The sequence below is a fragment of the Sycon ciliatum genome, chromosome 5, assembly GCF_964019385.1.
Source record: "Sycon ciliatum chromosome 5, ocSycCili1.1, whole genome shotgun sequence".
Classification (NCBI taxonomy): domain Eukaryota; kingdom Metazoa; phylum Porifera; class Calcarea; order Leucosolenida; family Sycettidae; genus Sycon; species Sycon ciliatum.
This window is the reverse complement of record NC_088647.1, coordinates 5,963,757-5,990,579: the sequence shown is the minus strand read 5'-3', so window position 1 is coordinate 5,990,579 and position 26,823 is coordinate 5,963,757. Positions and strand designations below refer to the sequence as shown.

General features: G+C 47.4%; 1 protein-coding gene across 1 annotated transcript; it reads right to left on the bottom strand.

The window, feature by feature from the left end:
* Window positions 1-168: 168 nt before the first annotated feature.
* On the bottom strand, window positions 169-26,606 carry LOC135817336 (pre-mRNA-processing factor 40 homolog B-like). The gene is made up of 30 exons (XM_065330506.1): window positions 26,493-26,606; window positions 26,359-26,415; window positions 25,043-25,178; window positions 24,428-24,525; window positions 23,840-24,109; window positions 23,235-23,339; window positions 22,540-22,557; window positions 22,165-22,275; window positions 21,363-21,483; window positions 19,383-19,431; window positions 18,912-19,016; window positions 18,565-18,685; window positions 17,276-17,340; window positions 17,035-17,107; window positions 16,281-16,372; window positions 15,463-15,529; window positions 14,713-14,757; window positions 14,256-14,351; window positions 13,448-13,502; window positions 12,857-12,990; window positions 12,026-12,140; window positions 11,621-11,712; window positions 10,588-10,626; window positions 10,209-10,286; window positions 9,851-9,988; window positions 9,568-9,672; window positions 9,093-9,191; window positions 4,304-4,447; window positions 2,178-2,315; window positions 169-755 (listed from the first exon to the last, which is right to left on the bottom strand). Exons 1-30 carry the CDS (start codon window positions 26,493-26,495, stop codon window positions 663-665), a joined length of 2,862 nt encoding a protein of 953 aa, XP_065186578.1. The 5' UTR covers window positions 26,496-26,606; the 3' UTR covers window positions 169-662.
* Window positions 26,607-26,823: the final 217 nt, after the last annotated feature.

Below are 26,823 nucleotides of genomic sequence, written 5' to 3'. Positions count from 1 at the left end.
GCTAGAGAATATAAGAACGCACCCTTAATGATAGGAGTGCAATAATGGGCATGTTCGGTAGATTTCGCACAGCCTTCTTTTTTATAAACATCCCTGATCATCATCCCTTCTTGATTGAAGCCATCATTCTCAAGCCAGATAGTACCAGCATGTGCACACAAGTGAAAATGACAGAAAAACTCACGGCATGTTGATACTTTCGCAAAAAAAGATTGTGGCATGGACAAAGTAGGCATCGCACCACTTGCAGCTTGGGGAACATCACCAAAGAACTAAATGAAGAAAAAAAATGAAGCGAAAGAAACGGTCCACCAGGCCCAGAAACAAGCTTCCATAGAACGGCACAGACCAATTCGAGTACGAAGCAGGACAACAACATAAAAACAGCTTATATCGAGACACCGGTGCAGTTTCCACATTGGACCACCATATTGGTACAGATGAATGCCGAAGGAGGTCGAAATGAATCAGGAAGTCTGCTCAATCAGCGATCATGGTCGCAGTACAGTTAGTTTTCCACGCCCCCGCTGTGCTTGCACACAGGGATGTGCATTTTCAGCACAGAGCACCAACGAGATTTGCATGGTGTAGGTGGCGTCAAGGGTCTTGATGATGCCAGTTAGCATCAAGTAGTAGTAAACAGGAAAAGTTGTCCGTTGTGCTCAATCACCACTCAGCTGCTGAAGGAGCATCTTCCTTCGAGTTTCAAGCTCCCCTTCGCTCTCGCTGCTTCCCCGTTGGTGTGAGGATGCACGCTACAAGAAAAAGAGAGGAGACAATGTACGCACACACACCACCAATAAGAATGTAACAAAATGAGCAACGGCATTTCATTGTATGTAAGGACTGCCTGCATACTGACGTAGCTAGAAAGTGGCCACCGAATTATCTCCATGGTAGCCACGAGTATCTATAGAGCGGCCAAAACTACAGAAGAGAAGTGCCACACCCGTGACTAGAAAACATCCCAATGCCATGGCAAAACGGCGACTTTCCCAGCAAAGACTGCCATGTAGCAGCATTCACTCAGCTCACTTGCTTTCCGGCGAGCAGAGCACTATCTTGTGATGGCAGTGTGAAAAGCGAATTGGTCGCGACATGGCCGACATCTAGGATAGACAACGCTCCCTTCCACTGTCAAGCCCAGTGTGCAAATTTGTCGATTCGATCAGTGTGAACGATCAAAAAGCGCCTACAGAATTGAAGCATTTATTTCCAGGACTCGATTCAGTACACATTAATCTGCTAAAAGAAGGTGAAGACATTTGTGTGGCAATAGACGCTACCTACTCTCGATGGCCTTCCAACCCTGCAATCCATGTCCCGCGTCACAAGCATTGCTCCCTCATCAAGCCACCAGAGTTCAGAATTGTAATCGAGTATGGTAAAAATGTAGAGAAATGTAAGTAAGAAGCCAGCTAGACAGCACGGAGTGAAACTCATCACAAGAAAATGATGCTGAAGTATAAAAAAGGACAGGCTTGGCAATTCACCACCCTCAGACTACCACTGGATTTCACAACACTATGTCTACAGTGTGATGGGTGGGTGTGTTCTGCCAAAGGCAAAGGCCGGCATCCACCAACTTGACATGGAGCAGACTTGAGACTGGTGGATTGCATGTATACTGTACATGTCTCTATGCTATACAATCATGTACATTCATACAAACTACATGTACATGGACCCTCATTTCCCCCATTCTGCAATAAGTTACGGTGATGTGCACACGGCACAAATGGAAAGACCAAAGTGAGGAGCATCGCTGTGCAGAGATTAGTCAAGCGGCAGGGGTTGAAACGACTGACTGCTGCCACACTGGTCTTCCCTATACAGACTGGCAATGACGACCGAGCGAGCTTGACGACCAGCCCGCCAAAGTCTGCCGACCAGTAATGCATGCAATCGTGCCAACATTCGGAACATGAACAATCTCCGTGCAACATTCGGAACATGAACAATCTCCGCGCAACATTCGGAACATGAACAATCTCCGTACAATGGTTTCTCCATCGGCCTCCTAGCCAAGGGAGATTGGCAACCTAGGGTCTAGTGAAGAGATGAAGCAGTGTGCATCTACAAGAATACAGATGACGTCAGTCAACGTAACGAAAAACAACTGCTACCCCAAGAGTGGGCCCGCAGCAACAGCATTCCCAACTGTCTCACGCCCGCACCTTTGCCTTCTTTTTATCGCCGTTCTCGGCACGAGTCCGATCACCACGACTAGAGCGCTCGTCCTTGTGACCAGCCTTGTGTCGGTGATAGTCGGAATCAGAGCCACTTGACGCATGGTGCTTCCGCTTTCGAGATTTCTGCAGGGGACACACGTAGCCCAAAACACAGCACACAGATTAATATACGCGGGGATGTGCACAAATCCAGCATTCCAGGTCTGATCTTCTGCTTTGTTGTACATCGTAATGCACGTGAACGATTTGATCTAATTCCCACCCCCTGCCGAAAAACCAGCTGGGAAGCGACACGGCGTGGGTGGGGATCAACGGTACTTTACGGTATAAGTGAATATTTGCTGCTTTTTTGCTGTGTTAACATGTCCGGGTTGAAGCTCATGCGCTTATATGTGCATGTCTGTTTGTCAGCTCCCAGGTGTTTTACCAATTATGTTCACACATATTGAAGGGGTCATCCACAAATTTCGAACTTTTTTCATCAAACAAACTAATTTCGTTACGGGGTGGGACAGGGTTGATCAATTTCGTTTCAGAAAACATTGATACATGTACATGGCCGTGGGAGCAGTAACACACTTGCGAATTTGTTGTAATGTATAATGTAACATATTAATGTTTGAAACACGGATGTTGAGCCATAAATAAAATGTAGAAAGGAAAAAGACATTATGGATACGAGTTAAGAGTAACTCTCCATCACTGTAACATGATACTTTCTACAGTCAGAAAGTGCAATAACTAGGCACAAAACTGACAGAGTACTGAGACATTCGACGTCCTGACACCTAGCTTCAACACATCTCCGTAGCGCTAACCGACAGCCTTCCAACTTGGAAGGTTCAAGGTTACGGAAAGACCAAAGAGGGGAAGGCAAGCGCAACGAAAACGAGCAAAAGCTACAGTCCCAACGGAACAAAGAATGTCGATTGTTACTGGACGATGACGAGACCAGTACGATATTTGACAAAGCGGTCTAACTACAATTCGAAGCAGCAAAGCAGCACACCACCCAACTTGGGTGGGTCATAAATATCAAAGATAAGTAAAGAAATGGGAAGCTTTGCGAAAACGAATTGTACAAGCCGAAAGCCAAACTCCTACAGTACTCCTCATGCATGACATTGTGATGGACTAGTTGACTACAAAACAAGTTGTTTCACATGACGTACGTTTCGCTGTATGGTTCGTAACGGCTCATCAGGTGTGCAATTTGAAACTCGGATGTTGAGCCATAAATAAAGTACTCTGTCAGTTTTGTGCCTAGTTATTGCACTTTCTGACTGTATAAAGTATCATGTTACAGTGATGGAGAGTTACTCTTAACTCGTATCCAGAATGTCTTTTTCCTTTCTACATATATTAATGTTTGTCAACATTTTTTACGTTCTGAGGGGGAGGGAGGGAGGGGTTGGGTCTAAACTAAAATAATTCATTTGGTGATAAAGTTCGATATTTACGGTAAGCATATGCGCTTATGTCCGGACATAGCCCATGGGCTTATATGTGCGGAAGTACGGTATAATTCGTGACAGTACAATGACAGCCACTGAGCACTGTGCACACTAATAAGGAATATCTAGACATTGGTTTGAAGGTTGCGTTTGGTTGGTCATGTTCCACAGTGGGAATCATTCTTGCTCGTTTGTTTGGTCAATAAATTCCGTTTGGTTAGTCCCATTCCAGCATGGGAATAGCCGAGAATGGTCCTTTTTGGAGAGTGATCATTCCACCTCGCATGCTGGAATGAGCATTCTCATTCCAGAATCAAAAGGGATAATGGCTGCCAGTAGACAAACAATGTAACAAAAGGTTCAAGTGCCTCATATCATGCACTCAGAAGTACCTTTACTTTGTCAAGGAGACTGGCGCAAGGTAAAAGAGATGAGAGCCGCTGTTCCACAACAACATCATGGAGTTATTTGGCCAAGTGATTCCTAGTTGACTCTGGTGAGTTTGTTTGGTCAGGTGATTCCTACACATTCCCATCCCAGATTGGTTGTCACTTACATTCTGAAATTGGCAAATTGCCCAACCAAACGCAACCTAAGCAGGGTCATAACAATTCACACCCAACACGCACACATTTCCCAGGCAGGAAAATGACATACCTTATTCTTGTGCCGCCGCCGCCGAGATTCTCTCTCACTGTCAGAGTCCGAAACTGACGGTGACCGAGAACGCTTGCGTTTCTTATCCGACCTCTCTGACTTGCTATGACTGTCTCGGTATTCACCCTCTGACAAAGAGGACTCCTGCACATATACACATACACAGAAGATCGTAAGCGGTCACTAAACTGAGCAAACTGTCAGCTAACCAATCGCTCACACTATTGGCAACTCTATGGCAGCCTTTGTGCCCAAGCCTATGCACATACTTGTAGAACATACACGGGGGGGGCAACAGCAGGTACGTAAACTACTTTCACCAAGAACTACAGTGCTGCTGAATGGAATGCGACCGGGTGAATCACGTATGCACCGGGCGCAGTGCAACCCAAGACCTACGAACACTGGGACTTTCACACATACGGGCGCAGTGCAACCCAAGACCTACGAACACTGGGACTTTCACACATACGGGCGCAGTGCAACCCAAGACCTACGAACACTGGGACTTTCACACATACGGGCGCAGTGCAACCCAAGACCTACGAACACTGGGACTTTCACACATACGAGTGCAGTGCAACCCAAGACCTACGAACACTGGGACTTTCACACATACGGGCGCAGTGCAACCCAAGACCGAACACTGGGACTTTCATACATACGGGCGCAGTGCATCCCAAGACCTACAAACACTGGGACTTTCACCCATACGGGCGCAGTGCAACCCAAGGCCTACGAACACTGGGATTTTCACACATACGAGTGCAGTGCAACCCAAGACCTACGAACACTGGGACTTTCACACATACGGGCGCAGTGCAACCCAAGACCTACGAACACTGGGACTTTCATACATACGGGCGCAGTGCAACCCAAGACCTACGAACACTGGGACTTTCACACATACGGGCGCAGTCCAACCCAAGACCTACGAACACTGGGACTTTCACACATACGGGCGCAGTGCAACCCAAGACCTACGGACACTGGGACTTTCACACATACGGGCGCAGTGCAACCCAAGACCTACGAACACTGGGACTTTCACACATACGGGCGCAGTGCAACCCAAGACCTACGAACATTGGGACTTTCACACATACGGGCGCAGTGCAACCCAAGACCTACGAACACTGGGACTTTCACACATACGGGCGCAGTGCAACCCAAGACCTACGAACACTGGGACTTTCACACATACGAGTGCAGTGCAACCCAAGACCTACGAACACTGGGACTTTCACACATACGGGCGCAGTGCATCCCAAGACCTACGAACACTGGGACTTTCACACATACGGGCGCAGTGCATCCCAAGACCTATGAACACTGGGACTTTCACCCACACGGGCGCAGTGCAACCCAAGACCTACAGACACGGGGACTTTCACACATACCAGGCGCAAAGCTGATGTTATTTGACCAGATTTCATTGAGCAGTACTGTACTGGCACTCATATGTCAGTTGTACACAGAACGCTGAGCAGTCCACAACACAAAGTGGAGAGGCACAGCAGAAGAGCCCTGGGGAAATTGCCAGCAGGGCTAGTATGCACCAACACCGGATTTGGTGGAGGCAAGTTTGGTAATGTGAACCTATCAGCATTGATTGTCAGGCTTCAGACAGACAGCATACGGCAAAGCTGTTCACACGTAGACCGTCACACTGGCTGGCCTTGCATCGCCAAGATCGGCCGCACTGCATCTTCTGCCGATGTGATCCGTGTGTTCCGTGGCTGGTTCGCCGACGTCGGTGTCCCCAGCATCCTCACCACTGATGGTGGTCCGCAGTTTTCATCACGTCGCTTCGCTGAATTTTGCACCCGATGGCAAGTTCAGCACTCCACGTCTTCACCTCATTATCCTCAGTCTAGCGGCCATGCCGAAGCCGCCGTGAAAGCGATGAAGTCACTTGTGTTGAAGACCACGTCCGACGGCAACTTGGACGTCGATGAGTTCAGATGCGCATTGTTAGAATGGCGCAACACCCCCCCCCCCCCCCCCCCCCCCCGAGAAAATGGTCAGAGCCCAGGCCAAGCACTGTTTGGTCGACCATTGTCCTCCTTCGTGACAGCTCATCATCTCAGCTTTGCTCCTGATTGGAAAGCCAAAGCCACCGATGTTGACAAGCGCTCTGCCGCTCAGTCTGCCACCCAAGAACAGCATTATGATGAGTCTGCCAGAGCACTGTCCTCACTTCGCATTGGCATGCGGGTTGACATCCAAGATCCGCTCACCAAACTCTAGCGCACCACCGGCGTGGTCGTCGCCATTGGTCGCAACCGGGACTATATGGTGAAATTACCCAGCGGCCGTGTGTACTGGAGCAACCGTCGCTTTCTCAAACCTGCCGTCGCTTTCTCAAACCTGCCGTAGCCCCTCCTGCTCTGCCTGCAGACACCTCCCGGCTGAGCCCGCAGCACCGCAGCGGCCTCGTCGTAGCCAACGGTCTCGCCAGGCACCAGAGCGTTTGAACATTTCGTCCACAGCATCTAAGTCCTATGCTTGACTCTACCTACCTGTACCTCACACTCTTGCTACAAGTACCGTAAAGTCGCGGATAAAAGCCGGGTTTGCATACAACCACATCGCGGATAGAAGCCTGAAAATCAAACGGGTCAAATGCATATAAGCCTGTCGCGCGTAGAAGCCTGGCTTCTATGCAAGCGCGGATCGGGTGGGTCAAGAGTGCATGCGCTATGTACGGTGCATAGTAAAACTGCCGCCATACCGGTAGTCAGTGGTAGATCTACGCTTGTGGCACGTAGAAGCCTGGCATACAAGCCTGGCAAAAATATCAGTGGTGCATATAAGCATGGTTTGCATACAAGCCTGATGCAGAAAGCGGCATATGTGCTTATAAGCCCGGCTTTTATCTGCGACTTTACGGTAGTTGGTATAGGCCTTATGCACATTGTACAGATGCACGAAATCCCGTATAATCTTGTAGAATCCCGTAGACCCGGTTGGGTGTTGAATGTGCAGGACCCTATTGTGTTTACTGCTATTTCCGCTATGAAATGGGCCATGAAGGCATTTCATACGAAATCTTTTTCCGGCAGAGATCTAGCTAGTCGTTAGTTCAATCCCAAAGTGAAGAAGGCTTGAAAAGTGATCGTTTGCCATGAATTGTGAGGCTAAATGGGGTTCATCTAGCTGGTTAACATGTCGTCCGCTGAAGAAGTATGGTTTCAGCCTCACGAAGCAAGAGTTCTGGGACGGCCTGTGTCTCCGCTATGGATGGACGCCGGCGAGAATACCGACTCATTGTTCATGTGGCCAAGAGGTGAGCGTTTCTCACTCACTATCCTGTCCTCATGGAGGATTTCCCACCATACGACACAATGCCATTCGTGACACTACCGCACAGCTCCTACACCAAGTCTGTAGCAATGTGTCCACGGAGCCTACGCTGCAGCCACTGACCGGTGAGCGATTGCAATACCGAACGGCCAACGTGGAGGATCATGCACGCCTTGATGTCGCTGCCAGTGGTTTGTGGGGCAGTCGATTTGAGCGAACCCTTATTGATGTCCGGGTTTTTAATCCTTATGCTCGCTCAAATCAGTCTGCACCACGTACCACTGTGTATCATCGACATGAAAGAGAGAAACGAAGGCACTACGAAGAGAGAGTGAGACAAGTGGAGCATGCCACTTTTGTTCCGGCTGTGATGTCTGCGAGTGGAGGCATGGGCAAGGCAGCAACGGCCCTCTACAAACGAGTGGCCTCTCTGTTGGCGGCGAAAAGAAGGGAGCAGTATTCTCATGTGATGGCTTTCGTCAGGTGCAGGATCGCTTTTTCCCTCTTGCGGTCCTGCATCATGTGCCTCCGTGGGTGCAGAAGGCTCTCTAGCCAGCCTGCCTTGGCTGTGGGTGATACCTCTGCTGCACTGGCAGTGGTGGAGGCCCGGGTACCGGCTTAGCGTGCACGAGCGGTAACAGTGACTGGAATATTGACTTGAAGTTGAACTTGCTGCTGTTTACCTAAGTAGGTATACATTATTATGCTGTTTTTTGCGTGTTTTTTCGTTTTTTTCTTTTCTTTCTAGAACTTTGAGTTGAAGTTTTTGGAACACTTGGGAAAAAATATTCATTGTGTTTATTTTGCCCGTAAAAGAGGCTGTTGTAGTAAATGGGTCAAACGCGCATGTATAGCACACAATGAACACCCAACCGGGTATGTACACACCTACGGCCATAGTACAGAACTTCGTACATCTGTACAATGTGCATAAGGACTATTGGTATCACACTTCATTAGTGTTTACTTTCTTTTCTGTCACTTCTGTTTTTCCTTCTCGTTTATGTGAGATAAACAGCTCCGATTTTCCGCTTGTTTATCTCAGAAGGGGCGTGTGGTGTACCCGTGTACATCGTACATACTTGCACTCTCATGTTTCTTATTATGGTACTGCATCTCCTTGCATGGACGTGCGTACGACCTTACAGCACACTACTCATACTATGCATGCATGTGTGTACTCCATGCCCATAATCGACAGCGCATGTCTCTTGTTGCTGTTCAGTCTTTTCTTGGTAGTTTCCTGACGAGTCGTCCTCTCTCAGTCCTTCGTTGCATTATTCTATTTCAATATAACTAATCATCACATGGACTTGATGATACCACAGAGACTACACGTAAACCAAAACGGTATGGTGCTTGGTAGCACAGCTGAACTAGCTTTGCAAAGCAGCTCCAAGTACACACACGTACACTGGCACATGCACACGAGGCATGCAACAACTAAAACGGTACAGAACGCCAACGCGTTCCTACTGCTCACCGATTGCGACCGTGACCGTCGATGCTTTCGCGAGTGTTTCTTGGAGGAGCGATGGTGGCTGCTCTTCCGCTTATGCTTCTTGTCATCATCACTTTCCTCCTGCACATTGGTATGTAGAGTTACAGAGACATTACTCAACATGCATGGGTTCCTAGGGTGTTGGTCGTCTACCAATGCATTCCCAGAGCACAGGCACAAGGCAACACACAAAAACACACACGCTTCAGTAAAGCTGTATTTTGAAATGCTACCTCGAGCAAAGGAACCCCAGTTTCAGGTTGGCATACACTGTTATATTGAAGCTCTAATACGCAGTGAAGGAAGCGTACCTCAACTCATAGAAAAGACCGCAGTTGCAGGCTCTCGGTGAGTGACTCTCACCCATACGCACCTAGCATATCAGAAATGCGTGTAGCAATCATCCATAAATAAAACAAAGGTTTACTTTTCCCGGCCACACGTGTACAAAACTCACCGGTGGCGGGGCTATTGACGAGATGAATTCTCGGAAGAGTCGTGTTCGTTCTGATTCCTCCGCCACCTCACTGAATGCATCCTCAACTTCAAACTGCGATCGACACTGCACACAAAACATACAAGGGAGTACATCATCACTGTGGGGAAGATGTGGAAACAAACAGCTTGCACACAAAGCAGACACGATTGTGCAGTGTAAAAAGGTGACGCTATGGCACAGGTTCCAAGACACACCTGGCCACACAACACCACTACACGCGAGAAGTATGCTGCTCCCTTACCTTCTCCCAAGTCGAGTTCGCGTCCAGAGGCGGTGCAGCCATCTTCAACATCGCCTTGAACGCGGTCTCGCGCTTGCGTACCTTACGCTCCTCCATCTTGGCAAGTTCACGCTCCCGTGCCTCTGCCTTTTCGAGGAGCTATCACAGGAGAACAAAGCAAACTCTAATATGGCCAGAGATCGTAGTACAAGTTCATTTCCTGTCGGGCTTGGTCCCTCTATTGCACTAAACTCAAGTCCGATCAAACTTGAACTACGAATAAAAAGAGAATGTAAGAGGGTAAATAACGGATACATTTCACTATCAAGAATACATCGGGAAACTTATAGTGATGAGGTAAGCATCCCATGCAGCTCACAGCATTGAATGTCAGCCGAATGTTGCCCTTGTCCAAGTTCTCTGAACGCTGGTCTGCATAAATGACTGCCTTGACATCCTAGAACACAGAAGCAGGAGAAGGTGTAGTGCAAGAATGGATCAACCACACAGTGCAATGAATTAAAAAAAACCGCAGGAATAATATACTATAATTATTTAGTCAAACACATGCCCAAGACACAATCATGATAGATCCATATGAAAGAAGGATAACGTTAAACATAGTGATTTATTCAGGACATGCACAGCACACAGACACATACCGGTACACGACACACACACACACAGGCACGCACAGACAGACAGACATACACACACACACAAATACAGAACCTATGAATTAGTAAGAAAAGGCTTACATCGAACGACGACTGAATGTCCACGGAGAAACTTGCATCCTGTCAATAGTACAATACAACACCAGAGCCACAGGTATATTGTTAGAAACCAACAGCCGTATCATTCCACTAGCAGGTCTGTCTGCAAGGAATTCTTGACACATAACACTAAGGCCAGACCAAAATAAAATCGAGGTTTCCGGGCCCGCGCGCACTAAATCGTTCGGATTTGGAAAATAAATTTTACTTTTCAATTTTTGTATACATGTATGTCCACGACACGTGCACACAATGCACTGGTCGCAGAGCTAGAGCTACGAGTGGCGCTGCACTACAGCCTTGCACACCTCACATGCGGGCGCAGGCAAGCGCAGCACGTGGTACGTAGATCATAGACCTACGACTTACGAGTACAGACTCGACTCGTAGAATCTACTCAGCACACCTCAGCAGTCAGCAGTCAGCACACTGTCGTTTCCACTGCGGAAAGAAGGAGCAGCTATTGGAGACGAATATATGCCTAGCCTGAAGCGAAAGTTCTCTATCCCCCCCCCCCCCCCCCCCCTCTGCCGTTTCTGCCGACAGAGTGGCCACGATGCTTCAGTTCGGGCTGGCATTGTTACAGGTAGATCTACTGCCCAGAAGAGGAAGAAGTAGAACATGATCATGGATCAGTGACACTAGACATATAAGAAGTTACCGTTGAACTCAGAGTTACAGCAGAAACGCTTTTGATTCCGCTCAAGTGTGTATAATATGTTATGGATTGAAATGAGTACGTGCATATGCTGCACTCCGTATACATGTATTATACTCTGCTGTCATGTGCAATGTATGCATACGTGTATATGTACATGTACATGCATATTGAGCTGCATCTAAAATTGTAAAATTTACAAATAAAATTCGCCCGCGCGCACTAAATGCTGCGGGGCCTTCGCCCGGAAACCTCAATTTTATTGTGGTCTGGCCTAACACTAACATAGCGCCAGGCAAAGAGAAGCTAGATAGCAAATGATCATAAAAGCACAAACAGCACTGATATTGAGCCTACCTTTAAGATATCTTTTATGATCTTTTTCTCATCTGGCAAACGCTGACGAAGATCATCAACGTAGAACTTGAACAGATCCAGGGGCGTTGAACCTGGCAATGACACACACCAGAGAAAAGAAAGGACGGTATTGAAAATCCAATGTTCCAGAGGAAAGACAATCTATAATCATTGATGTGACCTCAAATGCATACCCCGTGCATCACTCTAACTCCCAGCCTAGGCGCTACGCACATGGCGTGTCCCTGATCTAGTTCCTCACTCTTGCATGTGAGACTGCCAAGTTTCCAGAATGGTGATTTAAGTACACAAACCATGACAAACATCATTCCACACTGTGATAGGAACAAAAAGCCACATGCAAGCAAGCAAAGAAGAAATCAATGGTGACTATAGGCCACTGACCAGGCTGTCCCAGCATATTCTCGTAGCGAGGGTCTTCGCAGATCATCGGGTACAGGTCGCACCATTGTGACATCGAGTGGAGTTTTGAAACCTCGTGAAGCTCATCCAGTAATTGCTGTGCAAACACAGGAAGGTGGGAAAGGCACACAAGAGAGCTAGCTCAGGACCCTTTGCTACGCTTGCCATGACATGATCATTTTCCTGAACTGGCTGAGCCTGAGCTGGTGCTCAGTCATGTGCCCTGCCACGAGATGACGGACGCACAACACACGAAATAAAGTGTGCAGGACTCTGGATAGCGCCAGATGCTAATTCGCCTTCTGCGTAGCTACGGGAACGAAGTTCTCAGCTATCCTATTGGGATCATCACACATTCGCATTAGATAAAGACTTCCCGGCAATATACATCGTCGCAGTGCTCATCACAGACTACTCTGGAATGCGAGGGTAAAAAAGCAAAAAACATGTCGTATAAGAGAATCATGGAAAGAAACAGGCAATCCGTGTACAGCACTCACTGAAAAGGATACGCAACACCACCACAAAGCGTTCAAGTAGATTTTGACACATGGACAAACCACTACGAGCCACTCGCGACCGTTCACAGTTCACAATGAATTTAAATATGCCGTCCTGTACAGTGGCAGCCACAGGCCTTGATTCCTTACGGTCCAGGCGCGTGCGCCGGTGCCCTTCAAGGGGGGTTCTGGGGGTCTCCCCCGGGAGAATTTTAAAAAAATGAAGCAAAATCCTGCATTTTGAGCGAAAAGGGGGGGGGGGGGGGGTTCCGGGCACCCTGGAACCCATACGGGGCACGCGCCTCCTGCTTACCAGCATGTTGTCTCTGTTCTTGCGCTGATCATGGTGTTCTTGGACCTGTTCTGATACTTTTTCCTCCTCGTGCTCCTTGCAAAGTTCCCGAACATGATTCTCAAACACGATGAGAGCATCCTCTTTGTCCATATCTAAAAAAATCACAAACAGCCAAACCAGCCGAATCAGCCAAACTAGCCAAATCAGCATACACAAATGTCATGCACTTGATGAGTGCAGCCTTCTGCAAACAAGGTTGGCCAACAACTCGGGATTCATGTGCAGTATGATGTATTCGCATAGAGTTCTTCCTCACAGAGTTTTGATTGCTTGGCAACAAAGCAGAGTACGAGGAGGGAAACGCACAACATAGCATTATTATACACCACAATACCGTACATGCATGAATGCGAGCAGGAGCGATGAGGTGCAAGTGGAGAAAGATTTCAAACATGTCAACGCACAAGAAAGCTTCCAGGCCCATGAGGACTAATCTATCGATGCAATCAACAACTAGACCATGTGATCACCCACCCATAGGCGTGCATCCACGCTGGCACGGATTTACACACATACTAACACACACAGAGCAACATGTAATATCCATACCATCGAGCTCATCATTGGAAGCAAAGTCTGAATTCTCTTCCAACAGAACCTGTGCCTAGAGAACAGTGACAGCAACAGCAACAGCATGCAAGTAAACACACATACTAGTAGGCTGTAGCAGATCTGCCTACGCACATCAGCAAAACGAAGAAAAAAAACTCCTATATCTGGTAGGATCTTACAAAATGGAACCCAATTACTACCGATATGCCTGAACCTGACCAAAGGCAGAATTTATAAAATTCAAATGTTCAAATGGCTCCACATTTTTTTATAAATCTAAACCCAAGTCAAAGCAGATTGGGCAAGATACATCTCGATTCGAGAGAGGAATGGATCGATTCCTCGAAAATTCCATTGGTCCATTATTTAGAACAACGCAATGTTCTAAATGCCGTACTCTGCCAGGTACGTAGAGAACAAAATTAATTACAGAATCCGTTACAACCTGGTTACGACCAGTTAGGACTGAAAGAATGTGCCCTGTATGTGGAGGTGACTTTGGTCGAGAGGTGTCTGCTAAATGAGGTCCTACTGTGCCAGTGACAACTGCATCCTGGCAACTACTTGGTAACAATACGCACCCATCTAGTACGTCTTTCGGCTGGGGAATGAACATGCGTGATAGAAACACGGCAAAATGTCGGCTGAGTACACTGCATGTCTGCGTCAGGCAAACTGTTGCTTGATAAGCAATAAGGGTCCTAGAAACAGTGTTAGATGAGGTGGGATAATGCGGTGGTGGTGTAGATACTCATTGGTATCGGCATCAAGAACTCAGCGAAGCATAACACATCGCATTCCTTACCTTGGCCCACACAGTCTTGTAGGTAATTGACTGCATTGAGCGATAGATGTCAGCCAAGATCTCACGATGGTACTCTCGCCGCTTGGCCTCTTCATCCTGAGCGCATGAGGCATGGGTACACACAGACACAAAATAAACATGTGTTGCTGTGGCTGCAGGGTCTTGCACCGCCGGTGGGCTAGCTACGAGCTTTCCACCAAAGTCTAAACTAAAAAACAGCAGCAGCAGCAGTCTCACCGACGTCCCAATCACAGTTTCCGCAGTAAAGATTCTCTTATTTTCCACCCACTATCATCAGCCCGCCCATCTTGTGATGAGTTGGAAGCCAACACTCCCTTTCACCCCCCCCCCCCCCCCCCCCCGCGCACAGGTGTTGGTTATGTTCGAATGCCAGGACAGTCCATACCAGATAACCATACACGCACAGTGGTGCACACAGATGGTCGACTCATCTTACCTTTTCACGCTTTGCGACATAGAAAAGAGCATCTTCGAAGAGATTCTATTAACACCAGAACATATGAAAGCAGTGCATTAACCGGCCAGTACACACGGCAAACATGTACAGTCCATTTCAAAACTATAGACGCGTACCTAGGCAAAACTGTTATGCCAGCATCTATACCACATGAAATCTGTGATAACTTTGTGCATACATTTTTCCAAATTGGGCGTCTGTTATCCAATCGTTTAGAAACTATATGAGAGTAATTGTGGAGCGGACCTGAGCAATATTCCGAAAACTATTCTCAAAAAGTTCCAGCCAAATTTGAAATATTTCAAAAACACTGCGCGTCTATAGTTTTGAAATGGACTGTAGTCACGGGCTGACACAAAACAACAGCACGCAGTCACCGCCGTCTACAATCGTAGCAAGAAAAAGAAACGTATCATTTGGTCCTGTCCGGATTCTGCTGAAGATACCAAATCAATCCTGATATCCTCTTGTTCAACTGCAATGCGTGTCAAGTTCAAAACCTGTCAGCAAGCACCAGTCAGTAGCATCTCCTTCAATGGACAGCAAACAAGGTGTTGAATTTAACATCCAGGACAAATAGCATGGCCTGCTGCTCACAGAGTGGACAAACACGCAAGAACGCACTTTCCTCCTTTCTGCTTTTTCCTGAGAGCAGTTGTATTATGTTGATGCTATCTAACCATGTGCCCCCCCCCCCCCCATCCAGTGTTACTCTGTAGCTGTGCTTACCTTCCTGTCTGTCTCGTTTGCAACAGCATCCCAGGTAGGATCACCCTCGAAGAGGTCTGCAGCTAGCCTGAATGAACACATCAGAAACCAGCACACACGATTGGTATAACGGGCAGAACACAACTCAACAGGCACTACAATGACTGAGCTGGTTCAGCTCGACATAAAAATCAGCCTCCCCTCTGCAACTGACAGTTTTCAATGCAGCTTGCCCCGTTTAGTGGCACACGCTCAACATGCCTGCTGCCGTGGCCACCAAGGTGATGATAACATCTTGCCCTGCACATGACGGGTACCAGAGCAGACGAGCTCTAGCTTCAAAGCGGCAGATTGCTGCTTTGCTCGTGTGTTTACGTCAACACTGTGGCAGCGATTCCCGTTGCAGGTACAACTCTACTCTAATTTATTATAGACCAACTTACGATCACACACGATGCTGTGTAGTCCCCAAGTGGCCTGGTTTCCCATAAAACCACCACGAAAGCCTACTGCCACCTCTCACCACCACTTCTGGACAAATTTCAAGCTCTAATCCATCCACGGAAAGAAATATTTACCGTATTCACCCACATTCAAGTGCATGTCCTTATATGTGAAAAATTCGTTTTTTCCCCCTTTCGCCAGGAAACAAATGTTCCGGATACAAGGGCATGTCCTTCAATACGAGTATTCAAGTCTTCAAAATACACTTTTGGGTCTTGTGTTTTTTTTGTTTTGTTTGTCACGCCTTTATATGTGGAGGCGCTCTTGTAATCGAATATAAGTGCGTGCCCGTTTATGCGTGTGAATACGGTTATCTGTGACAGCACAACACTGACCTATATCGCATAACACTGAAGACCTTCGGATGCTGTTGGATGAAATCAAGCAAATCTTCTCTTGCCTTCTTGGCTTTCTGACGATTTTCTTCCTGCGCTCAGCAACAGGACACAAGAAAGGAGCATAAACAAAACCAAACAAAACAAGCAAGGCTAAGTTCTGAGCTCAGGAACCTGGAAAGGAGGCAACAAGTTTATGAAACTGGCCCGAAATGTTAAAGAGGTACAGAGGAAAACAGAAAGAGAACCGCCAACAGAATAGTGATAATTGACCAGCTCGCGTAAATAGAAAAATTCCAGAATGGACAGAATCGTGTGCAATCGACATTCCCCATTTTTTCAATGGCGTGCAGCGAGTCTGCACACCTCACCATCTCTTCGTCGCGCGAAGTACAGTGGCGGCAAGGGATATCCGACCCCAGTGCACTCACGTTCCAAAAACCCAACACACACTTGCACACTACCAAAAAGAGACCGTTAGAATCGGTGCTACACTCGAGCACGAAAATCAGGGGTCAGATTTCAGTTGCCACCTCTGTACTTAGTGTATGCAGATTCACAAGAACAACATCATTTCTAGGAACTGGCCCCTGGCCGGTGAGAAGGCATCCTTGCCTGTAAATCTGATGAAGTAAAATAAAAACAACAACAACAACATCGAAAGAAGGTTTCATACAACTTGATTTAGTCCTCGGAGTACATCAGCACAGGAATGCTGGACAAACATCACTCCAAAAATGCAAAGCCAGTTTACCTTCTCCTCCTTTGCCCTCTGCGCCTTGTAGTTATTGAAGACTTGCTTCTTTTCAGCCAGCTTTCGTAACGCCCTGGGGTAAACACAACAAAGAATACACAAATTTCACACAATGTACACCAGAATGGGGGGGGGGGGGGGGAAGGAGAGGCATATTGGAGAGCTCACACAGTGGTAGATGACTCACACGTGACAGAATGCTAACGAATACATGTACAGGCAAAACTAGAATGAAACTCACGTGAATCTCGGATCAGTGATGACTATCTTCAGCGCCTGCTCCCACGTCATGGTCGATGAAATGCTCTGTGGTGTTGAACATAAGACAATACTACAGTACTCATCACCGGCAAAGAGTGTGGATAAGCTACCAAGGCATGGATGCACTGGGACGGATCGTCATAATTATGCCAAGATGGATAGTCCATGTACAGGTCTACCCCCCCCCCCCCCCCCCCGTTAGTATGACAAAGGTTACAACACAAACCTCATTAGTAGACAACGATTAAACATTCCCCGACGCCTGAAAACGCATGCATTCACGTCCGGATAGAAGATAATACTCGTGTAAGGCAAACATTTTTACCCCTGCCCCCCTGGTTATCTACTAACGAGGGTAGACCTGCACCAGGAGTACAGGACTCTCAAGAGTGCAAAACTCCACAAAAACCCTGTCACAAACACGAGTTGTGACAGCCACCCATCACCTGTTGCACACCCTGGGAAGCTACGAACTCTTGCATATGCGCTCTGCAGAGCAGACATCTTTCATTTTGCGAGGCACCCAGAATGGACAAAAGTGAGTTCTGAACTACCATTGGTATGTGCTGTTGTGCCCACCACATGCAATACTACACGGGCTTAGCACCAGCAATTGTTTATAAATGAAAAAGTTCAACCTGAAAGATACAAATCATGACTTTGAACAAAAGCTTTTATGAACGTCAACACATGTTGGGCAATATAGCCCAGTTATAACAAACTGATTATTATCCTGCTTTAAAGAATTGATAGGGAAACTCATATGCTGGTATATTGACAGCTGAAAGAGTTTTGACCCCCTCTCCCACTGTTCCTATGAATAATTGTCAATTATTCTAGGCATACCCAGAAGCAGTCATGTCAAAGCAAGAGTACATAACCCCCCCCCCCCCCCCCCAGAGTGTGCAATGCCGATCCAGCTCCGCATAGGGTTTTGGTCGAGTGGAATCGGATCTTCTGATGTCATGCGTACACTCCACACCAGCGCAAGGCCGGTCTCGAGGCAGGGCACCATTGTTTTTGATCCGAGAGTACCCGCGACTCCCCGGGTTCCCCTCAGATGTGTACGGTATTATGACGCAAAGATCCGATTCCGCTCGACCAAGACCCTATGCAGAGCTGGATCAGGCGTTGCACACTCTGGGGGGGGGTTATGTACTCTTGGTCAAAGCAATACTGTAGACAAGAGACGATAACATAGACTAGACCGCAGACTGGTAACCGCACACATGCAGAGCAAGGAGCATACAGACACAACATCGGCCTCACCTTCTCACGAAGTAACTGCTTGAAGGCATCGCGCGCCTCTTCGCGAGAGTTGTACACAACTTCCTTGACAGGTACGACGACAGGAGCGATTTGCGGCTCAACCTCGTTGATGTGCACTTTGCTACGAGGTCAGTGTTGCAAAGAGAAAGGAAAAGGTAGGCTATGTCAGAGCATTTCAACTAGAACACCAAAAGATGTTTGTCGATACTTTGCGCTACCTTTCTATACACTGACTGGCAGCTGTCATTTGACACCATTCACAGTTCCAGAGTTAACATGCACGTGTGCAATAAAAGCTCGTCCACACCCACAGACCAACACCGCAGGAGACATCCGAGAAAGCTCACCTGACGCCTGCCACTTCGGCCACGACAACCGTATTGTCTGCAGCCTGTGCTTCAGGTTTCGTCTCTTCGTCGGACTCATCCTCTGACGACGAAGAGCTGTCAGCACTAAAGCCATACGCATACATGGAAATCGAACATGGACACACCAGTACATCGACCAGATCAAAAACACTTTTTAGCTGGTTGTTCACTTAGTCACCCATCAAATTCTGCTGCTTTCCACTACACTTGATCCTTCAGCAGCGACAGAAGTCTGCTGCTTGAAGAAGGTAAATTGTGGAGACATAACTTTCATGTCCCGAATCATTCTGAAACGCAAGGCCGACTGGTTGGCAGCTGGAAATGAGTTTTCAACCAGCAAAACCAGTTGGGGTTGCTTTGGCGGAATCATGGCTTAGCAATACCCTTGCCCATCAAAGAATGGTCAAGAATAGTGTGCCATAGGATTTGAAAGACAAATGGTGGGCTTACTCAGATTTGCCTTCCTCTGCCTCTTCTTCCTCCAGAGCCGCTGCTTTCGCTATATTGAGAAGGCAAGACGGTACACACACACGCACACACACACACACACACACACACACACACACACACACACACACACACACACACACACACACAAATAGTAAGCCGCGGGTATAGCGAAGCAGGGCACAATAGTGTCAGAATCATAGTCTGTCAACAACTCAAGTTTCTCTTGTTCATTTTCCAACCAGAGTACCAGGACACCCCATCGTCACTGTGCCAGCAATTCATCGATGCCAGAGCAGGAAGCAAGTTGCTGTGCGTGCCTTAACAACTGCAAATGTTTCGATACCAGTGGCGCTGGCATGTTCAAGTCCATTCCATTCATGTCTAGGCATACTTCCACGTTTTCTCTGGTTGTATCTACTACAGTAGTGACAAATGAAATCCAGTTTCCTGAACACAGCAGCCCCAGGGGCTGCCAGACCTCAGAACTACAGGGTACAAGAATTGGAGTGTGGATTGGGCACATCTCTGCTTTATTCATGAGCTTGGTTTTTATCTACAATACAGGGCATAGCTTAAGGATTTCATTTAGCTCGGACAAATGTCCTTCCGTTTTGAAATCTGTCCGGACATGCCCGGACATTTTCCACAACACATTTTCAGATTGTTTCTTCTTTTTTTAGTAGTAATGAGGCATATTCACAATGACTCATTATGTGGACGTATCTCACACAATACTATGTACAATTCGCCAATTTACTTGTATTAGAAACTGAACTTTTTTTTTACTGACGACAAATGTATGTACAAGAAAGCGTTGCAGTCAAGAATTTTGCGAACGCGATATGCTCCTTGCAGAGAAGGTAAGTCAGTTCGAATTTGCGTCGTGCAATAGCGGCAGCACCATCGTCCATCTTGCATAGTGCCTTCGCAATTCGAGCGAATTCGAGGGCATTTCGAGCGGGTCACTCTTGCCTACGGAAAAGATTCATTGCTCGTTTATGCATCTCCGTTCCAGCATAATCCTTGAACGCTGATATTCTCAGGTTCTTGAATCCGGTTATGAAAGCCTCGCTGAAGTTTTTACAACTGGGGACTCTGTCTACAAACTTGATGCACACGGAACAGTTCAAACATTCTGCTAACAGCCGATCGTTCTTCTGCCGGTCATAAATCAGCCAGGAGGAAGTAGTCAGCTCTGCATCATTGTCCGAGATCCACTTATCGCAAGTAGCGGCCTTCACACCATGGACTTTTTTGCCCGGCAGCAAGTCCTCTGAATCTCCCTTTCGCTTTCCACAAGACATTCTAAAAGACTATCTGCATTTCTGGTCAGTGAAAGAGTGAAAATAAAAGATGACATCTTCCTCTCAAGAGCAACTCAGACTGCAGACTGCATTTCAACCTATTGATTCAAGTGCGAAGTCGACACCATGTACCAAAGGTCGAAAGTGTGAATTGACTGTAGCAACCGCGTTGCTACAGGCGGATCAAGTAAATCTGGTGAAGTCTACGCCTGAGGCTACGGTGTAGACGTGTTAGTTGTACGATATGCAAGTCGCATTTGGCACGAAGCTCCGAAGAAAGCCCAACTCTGCATAAAAAGGTCGCAAGGTCGCTGCTCTTTTTTTCCTTTTTGACCGGACACTATGTCCGGTGAAATTGAAAACGTCCGGCCAGTGGCCGAAAATGGCCGGAAAATGTCCGATGTCCGGCCGTTAATCTATGCCCTGCAATAACTGTAGTATGCGACAACCAAATGCAACAAGGCAAAAGCAATCGACCGGGTGTGCACAGTGACGGAGTGCATACAAAGTGTGTGTGTAGAAACCGGCAGGATGAAAGGGATACTGCACTGTTGTTAGATCTGCACAGTATACTACACGCCTCTTGAAAGTATCCATTCACGGCATTGAATCCAGGAAATGTGTATGTATGACATCACAATGACACTGTGCATGTGGTGATAGCATGACTCGTTACCTTTCAGTTCGGCAAACTCCTTCGGTATGGTCCAAACCGATTCCTTAGTCTCCGGGTTGTAGTAATATATGCGCTGATCAGAAGTCTTGTGCTCCTTCCACGGGCTCTGAGATAACAACAACTGGACAGTGGAGGGATGCAGAATGCAGACAACACAGTTTCTCAGGGAATGCAATCATACCAGGCTGCATTCTTGTGACCAGGATGTTTGCCCAGCTGATCAAGAACCACATGAGGACAGTAGAGCATTCTACCAGTGCACAGGTGGTATTATTGCATGCGTGTGGAGTGAAGCGCTAGTGATACCCATAATCTCAGGGCTACTGCTCCTCAATGGGAAAAGGTCCGGTTCGGGGGTCAACGGGACAGCCCTCCCTCCCCCATACCCAACACCATAACTTCTCCTGAATTAGCTGACCATGACACCTTCATGTGGGCAGCCAAAGAGTGGGAACCTTACTTGTCATTTTCTGTCGGTTTGTCGGAATCACACGAAATAAAACCGGAATGTTTGGGCAAATATTAAACATGTGGCCGTGCTGTAAACATCACCTGCCTAGTGTGTCTTCAAGAAAAGGTGGCCAGGCAGGGACATAGCGCGAAAGCATAACAGACTGGGTTAGAGGTGAACAAGCGAGCATATACCCTCGGACAGGGCATGAATAACAACCCAGAACCATTTTAACACTGTGTGAACAGCTAACATTACAACGTAGCTTCACGCCATTCACAAAACGATGGCGAGGAAAAGATAACGCAAAACAGCATGGCCAAGGCACAGAAGAATTGACAAGCAACCAACCTCCGACTTTGATTTAAGATCATCCGGTTTAGACCATGACGACTGTTTTGTCTCTGCGTTATAAAAGTATGTGCGGCCATCGGGTGCTTTGTGCTCTGTCCAGACGGAAGCCTACAAGATGCAAAGAAACAACAATAATACGGCATAAGTATGTCATACACCAAAATGCAGCACATGAACTAATGCATGTCCTCAGAGGCCAACGTGACCAAATGCGAGTACATGTACTTAGCCACACACCTATGACCTTTGTCAAACAAAAATACTCTTCCAACATGTTGAACAAAAAAGGGACAGTATTCAGGGTAGCCTGTCATGTTGGATTCATCACATACAGCTGTACTGCACAGCCTGCCAGTAGGGTTTGGGACTTACTTTAGAAGATGCCTTCTCCTGAGAATCGTGACATGGGCAGCAGACATAGATATGCAGAAACATTCAAGCACACGCACGCACATAAGGAAAAACAATGGTGACCAAGACCAATGGTGCTTGCCAGTAAGGCAATAGCGTGCGGACACCTAACAGCTATGGAGCTCCATTCCTTGTTATTGATAATGGTAGAAAGTGGGATGCAATCGCACTATAAGGTTATGTGGTTACTGGTACGTCATTAGTAAAGGTGCCTTGTATGGAGTGTAACCATAACCACTGGTCTGCCATTCCATATAAAGCACATACAATGTCATTCACATGACTTTTACAATAAGGGCAGGGTAGAAGGCTAGAAGGATACACAGTGACACATGTCACAGTGTGATCTGCATTGGTGAGAGGATGATAAGGGGCAGAGCACTACAGTACTCGGCTGCAACACCTATAGGACAGCATCCAGCATATCAGAGAGAGAGCAAGCATACAGCGAGGTGAACTAAATAAAAAAAGACAGGAAATGTTCTGGGTTGGTCCCTGGTGTGCATCAAGCAGAGCTGCAGGACATATCAGAAGTGCACTTGTGCTAAGCTATAAGACCAACTACGACAGGCACACATCATGCATGCCGGTGAGAGTTCACGGCACACATATGCCTGGACAAAAAAAAATTAAAGCAACACGGCGTGCCTTCTCACCTTCTCCTTTTTCTTCTTGACTTTGGCGGCCTTCTTTTTCTTCTTCTCCTCAGCTGCTGCGGTGGCTTCTGACGTCGGGGCGGGGGAGCTTTCATGTACAACGGCCTGAAGATAAAAGGCACAGAGTAGGCGCACATAAACATATATAATGAATAGGCAGCCTCTGCTGAACCCCAATGGGCAATTGTCCCCACGTTTGCGCTTGAACATGGCCTCCACACAACTATCGTATCGATGAATGCTATGCACAAGCACACACAAGCACTACGGACAGTGCAGAAATCTGCAGCAATGGGCGATACCACAAAAGCAGGTCTATTGACTTCATGCCGCGCACCTATTTGTGGAAACTTGTCCGACCATAAGTAGTGTGCCAATAAAACCAGTTGCCAACATTCAATCACTGGAGGGACCCATTTAGGCATTATGTCTCCGCCGAGGGCTTTGCGTTTCAAACAAGACCATGTACCCACGTCTTCCTTGGCAGTGGTAATTCTACACTGGACTCCAACGGCTGGAGCAATTAATTAACTGGTTCGAAACCGGCTATTAAACGATTTCGAAAATCGCATGTGTAAAAGTTATACAAAGTCACGGTAGCTTACTTGAGCAACACCAGCAACGACAGGAGGCTGCATTGTCATAGTCGGAGGCATGGATGCCGGAATTGGTACTGCTCCTGGCATTGCCATAGCAGACGCTGGAGGGGCCATGGCGATGGGTTGTGGCGGAGGCTGCATCATCTGCGGTGCCGACGTTGCCATGGCAGGCGCGGATGACATGACAGTAGCGGTGGACGCATTCTGCATAGCAGGCTGGAACTGCTGCATTGGCATACCAATTGGTGGAGCCATGCTAGTCGGCGCACCACCCGTCTACAATGCAATAGGAACACACAGATTTGACAAAGCATGCAAGGTCACACCTGAGTGCAGCACATCTAGGCAGTACAGTACGACGGGCATAGCAAAACTGCGGGCTGGCGAGTGCGAACATAGGAATAGGGATTCTACTGCCAAGCTAAAATAAGTTCTCAATGCACAGCAGCAATCTAAAATTCCAAATGCATATACATGTAACGTTACAAGGATTACGGTATTCCTATATGAAAACAGCTATCGATACTAAAATAATACCACAGGAACCAGACCACAAGGCACACACACACACACACATACACACACAGCGCTAACCTGCGGAGCTGCTGCCATGGGCTGCGGAGGGCGCATTGGCATACCAGGCATGGCGCCTGCAGGTGGGAACATGCCTGGTTGTTGATTGACCATCATGCCTGGGCAAGATAGACAGCAGCCAACAGCCAAGACAAGCAGGACAAGCAAACATTGACAATGGAGCAGCAACAGACACCTACAAACCCAGCAAACCTGACCACAAATCAGGACACATCTAAGAAAGTGATATCATGTGCATGAGTTTGCGCATTCAAATAAGTGAGTAAGGTCCGTCAGGTTCACACTAATATAGCACGAAGCGTTGACAAACACTCCAGCTAGCTGTCACGGTGCCTGTAAACAAAGCGGGTGAGTGTGGATCTCCCACGTGAGTCAGACGAGAGGGGGTTCACCCTCAACCATGCAGGCGTGTGGTGATCGCATAACCCTGTGCACTGCAGCCTTGTCGTGAGTACAAATTTGATCGTAGGTGTCGGCGCGCAGTACTGCATGCTCGCATTACAGCAGGCAAGCCCTCAGACCACTCGGCCAAACATGCGGCCCTGCATGACCAGTGCTGCGTCTAATCTAACCGAGAGCGGTGCTATTGGCATGATCCTCATGCTTGCTGCATACCTGGCTGTGGCGGTTGCTGCGGTGGCATGGGCATGGGCTGGCCAGGTGGAACACCCATAGGGGGCATCTGCATACTCATAGGATGAGGCGGCATTCCACCAGCTGGCAGTGGCGCTGACCCATAAGGTGGCATGGACTGGAGCAAGCAGAAGTACATGTAGCATACATATGCGTGTACGCATACAACACACACACACACACACACGCGCACACACACACACGCACACACACACACACACACACACACACACACACACACACACACACACACACACACACACACACACACACACATGTACAAATAAGTGTTGGGTCCGTGCCGAAACTGCAGCGACCGAGACATTGACTGCCCATTATCACGCATAGATTTCAGAGCCAGTCTGCTATGCATAGCAACAAGGACTTTCTGGACAAGCTTCATGAATGAAATGGAGGTAACCACAAGAAATTGCTACCAGGTCCAGGCCGGTGCCTAAAACTCCACCCGAGCCAAATCTGAAGATATAATCCAGTTACGGTATTTCCCGGACAACTCACACTCGATTCTAAGTCGCAACCCCATTTTCAGATCTGAGCCAAAAATGTTTTAATGCATTCACATAAGTAGGAAGTCATGCTCAAAAGTAAGTGTGAAAAGGTGCGACTTGTATTCGGGGAGATACGGTCGGTGAAGCTACCCCGTGTCTCAATAAAGGTGGTCTAGTATGGTGTGAAAAGGATGAGGAGCAAATGCTGGCGTAATTGCATCTGCCTATTCGCACATAGTGCAGACATGGATCTGTCACCAGTCACCAGGCCTGATGCACAAGTTGCGCATGACACCACACACATCCGGCTTTGCTATAACCGCAGCAACGAGTCATCTTCAGTCCCTGAAGAACTGCATATCTGTGTGCTAAACCAAGTGATAAGCGTACATACTCTAGTATCGTAATGCACATGCAAGACAATAAAAGTCGTGTATCCACAAGCACCACCTAAAACAGGATCTACGCATCGTCTTCGATCAAATTTTCTGTATCAAAGGCGCAATTCCGCAGGTCACAATGGGAAGAATGTTATAGATCTATGAGTACCCCTAAAAGTTATTATCACCCACAATGTAACAATAGTATTGCATACAAATGTGCTATCAATTCCATAGTTTCAAAATTCCACAGAACAGCAATTTTTTCCCAAGTCAAACCTTGCCAATACAAAATCAAGCACTAGACAGGGTCCAGCAGCTAAAGATGATTTTACCAGTAGATCATTACTAAGAAGTTGGCCAAGATGGACATCCACTCAAAGACTCAATACACTGAGTAATAACTTACAAAAGGTGGACCCATCATTAGTGGTGGTCTCCCACCAGGTGGAGGTCCGGTATTCGCCTGTAGACACGTAACAAATTGACAGACATTGCTCCAGAATCCATCTCGCACACGAGGACACGCACTCCTGCATTTACCATGACTTCTTTCGGTCAAGGACTTGAAAGACACAAACAAATCATTTCCGCCAGGAATCTTCAGCACAAACTGAATATCTTCAAAAGTTTCTGGCCGCTGAACGTGAACATAGTCGTTCGTACATACGTGCAGCCGTGCACTTGTTTTTTTTTGCACCCCACTTGCACTCAAAACGACGCCATTGGATTTCTAGTGTTGCCATGGCGCTTGTCATGCGCATGCGTCTTCAGCACTTATTCATCATTTCTCTTGGTAAACCAATGCGAGTCATGAAAGTTGAGTAGATTATCCACACCAATTTGCGTTAATTTGAAATCCGTTCCAACAAAT

What these genes read in the sequence shown, in the direction of transcription:
- LOC135817336 (XM_065330506.1), bottom strand. An exon ending in CAAACGAGACAGACAGGAAG is followed by an intron (nt 14,758 to 15,462) that starts GTAAGCACAGCT and finishes TGGTGTTAATAG; the next exon opens with AATCTCTTCGAAGATGCTCT. An exon ending in GGCGGCGGCACAAGAATAAG is followed by an intron (nt 2,316 to 4,303) that starts GTATGTCATTTT and finishes TGTCCCCTGCAG; the next exon opens with AAATCTCGAAAGCGGAAGCA.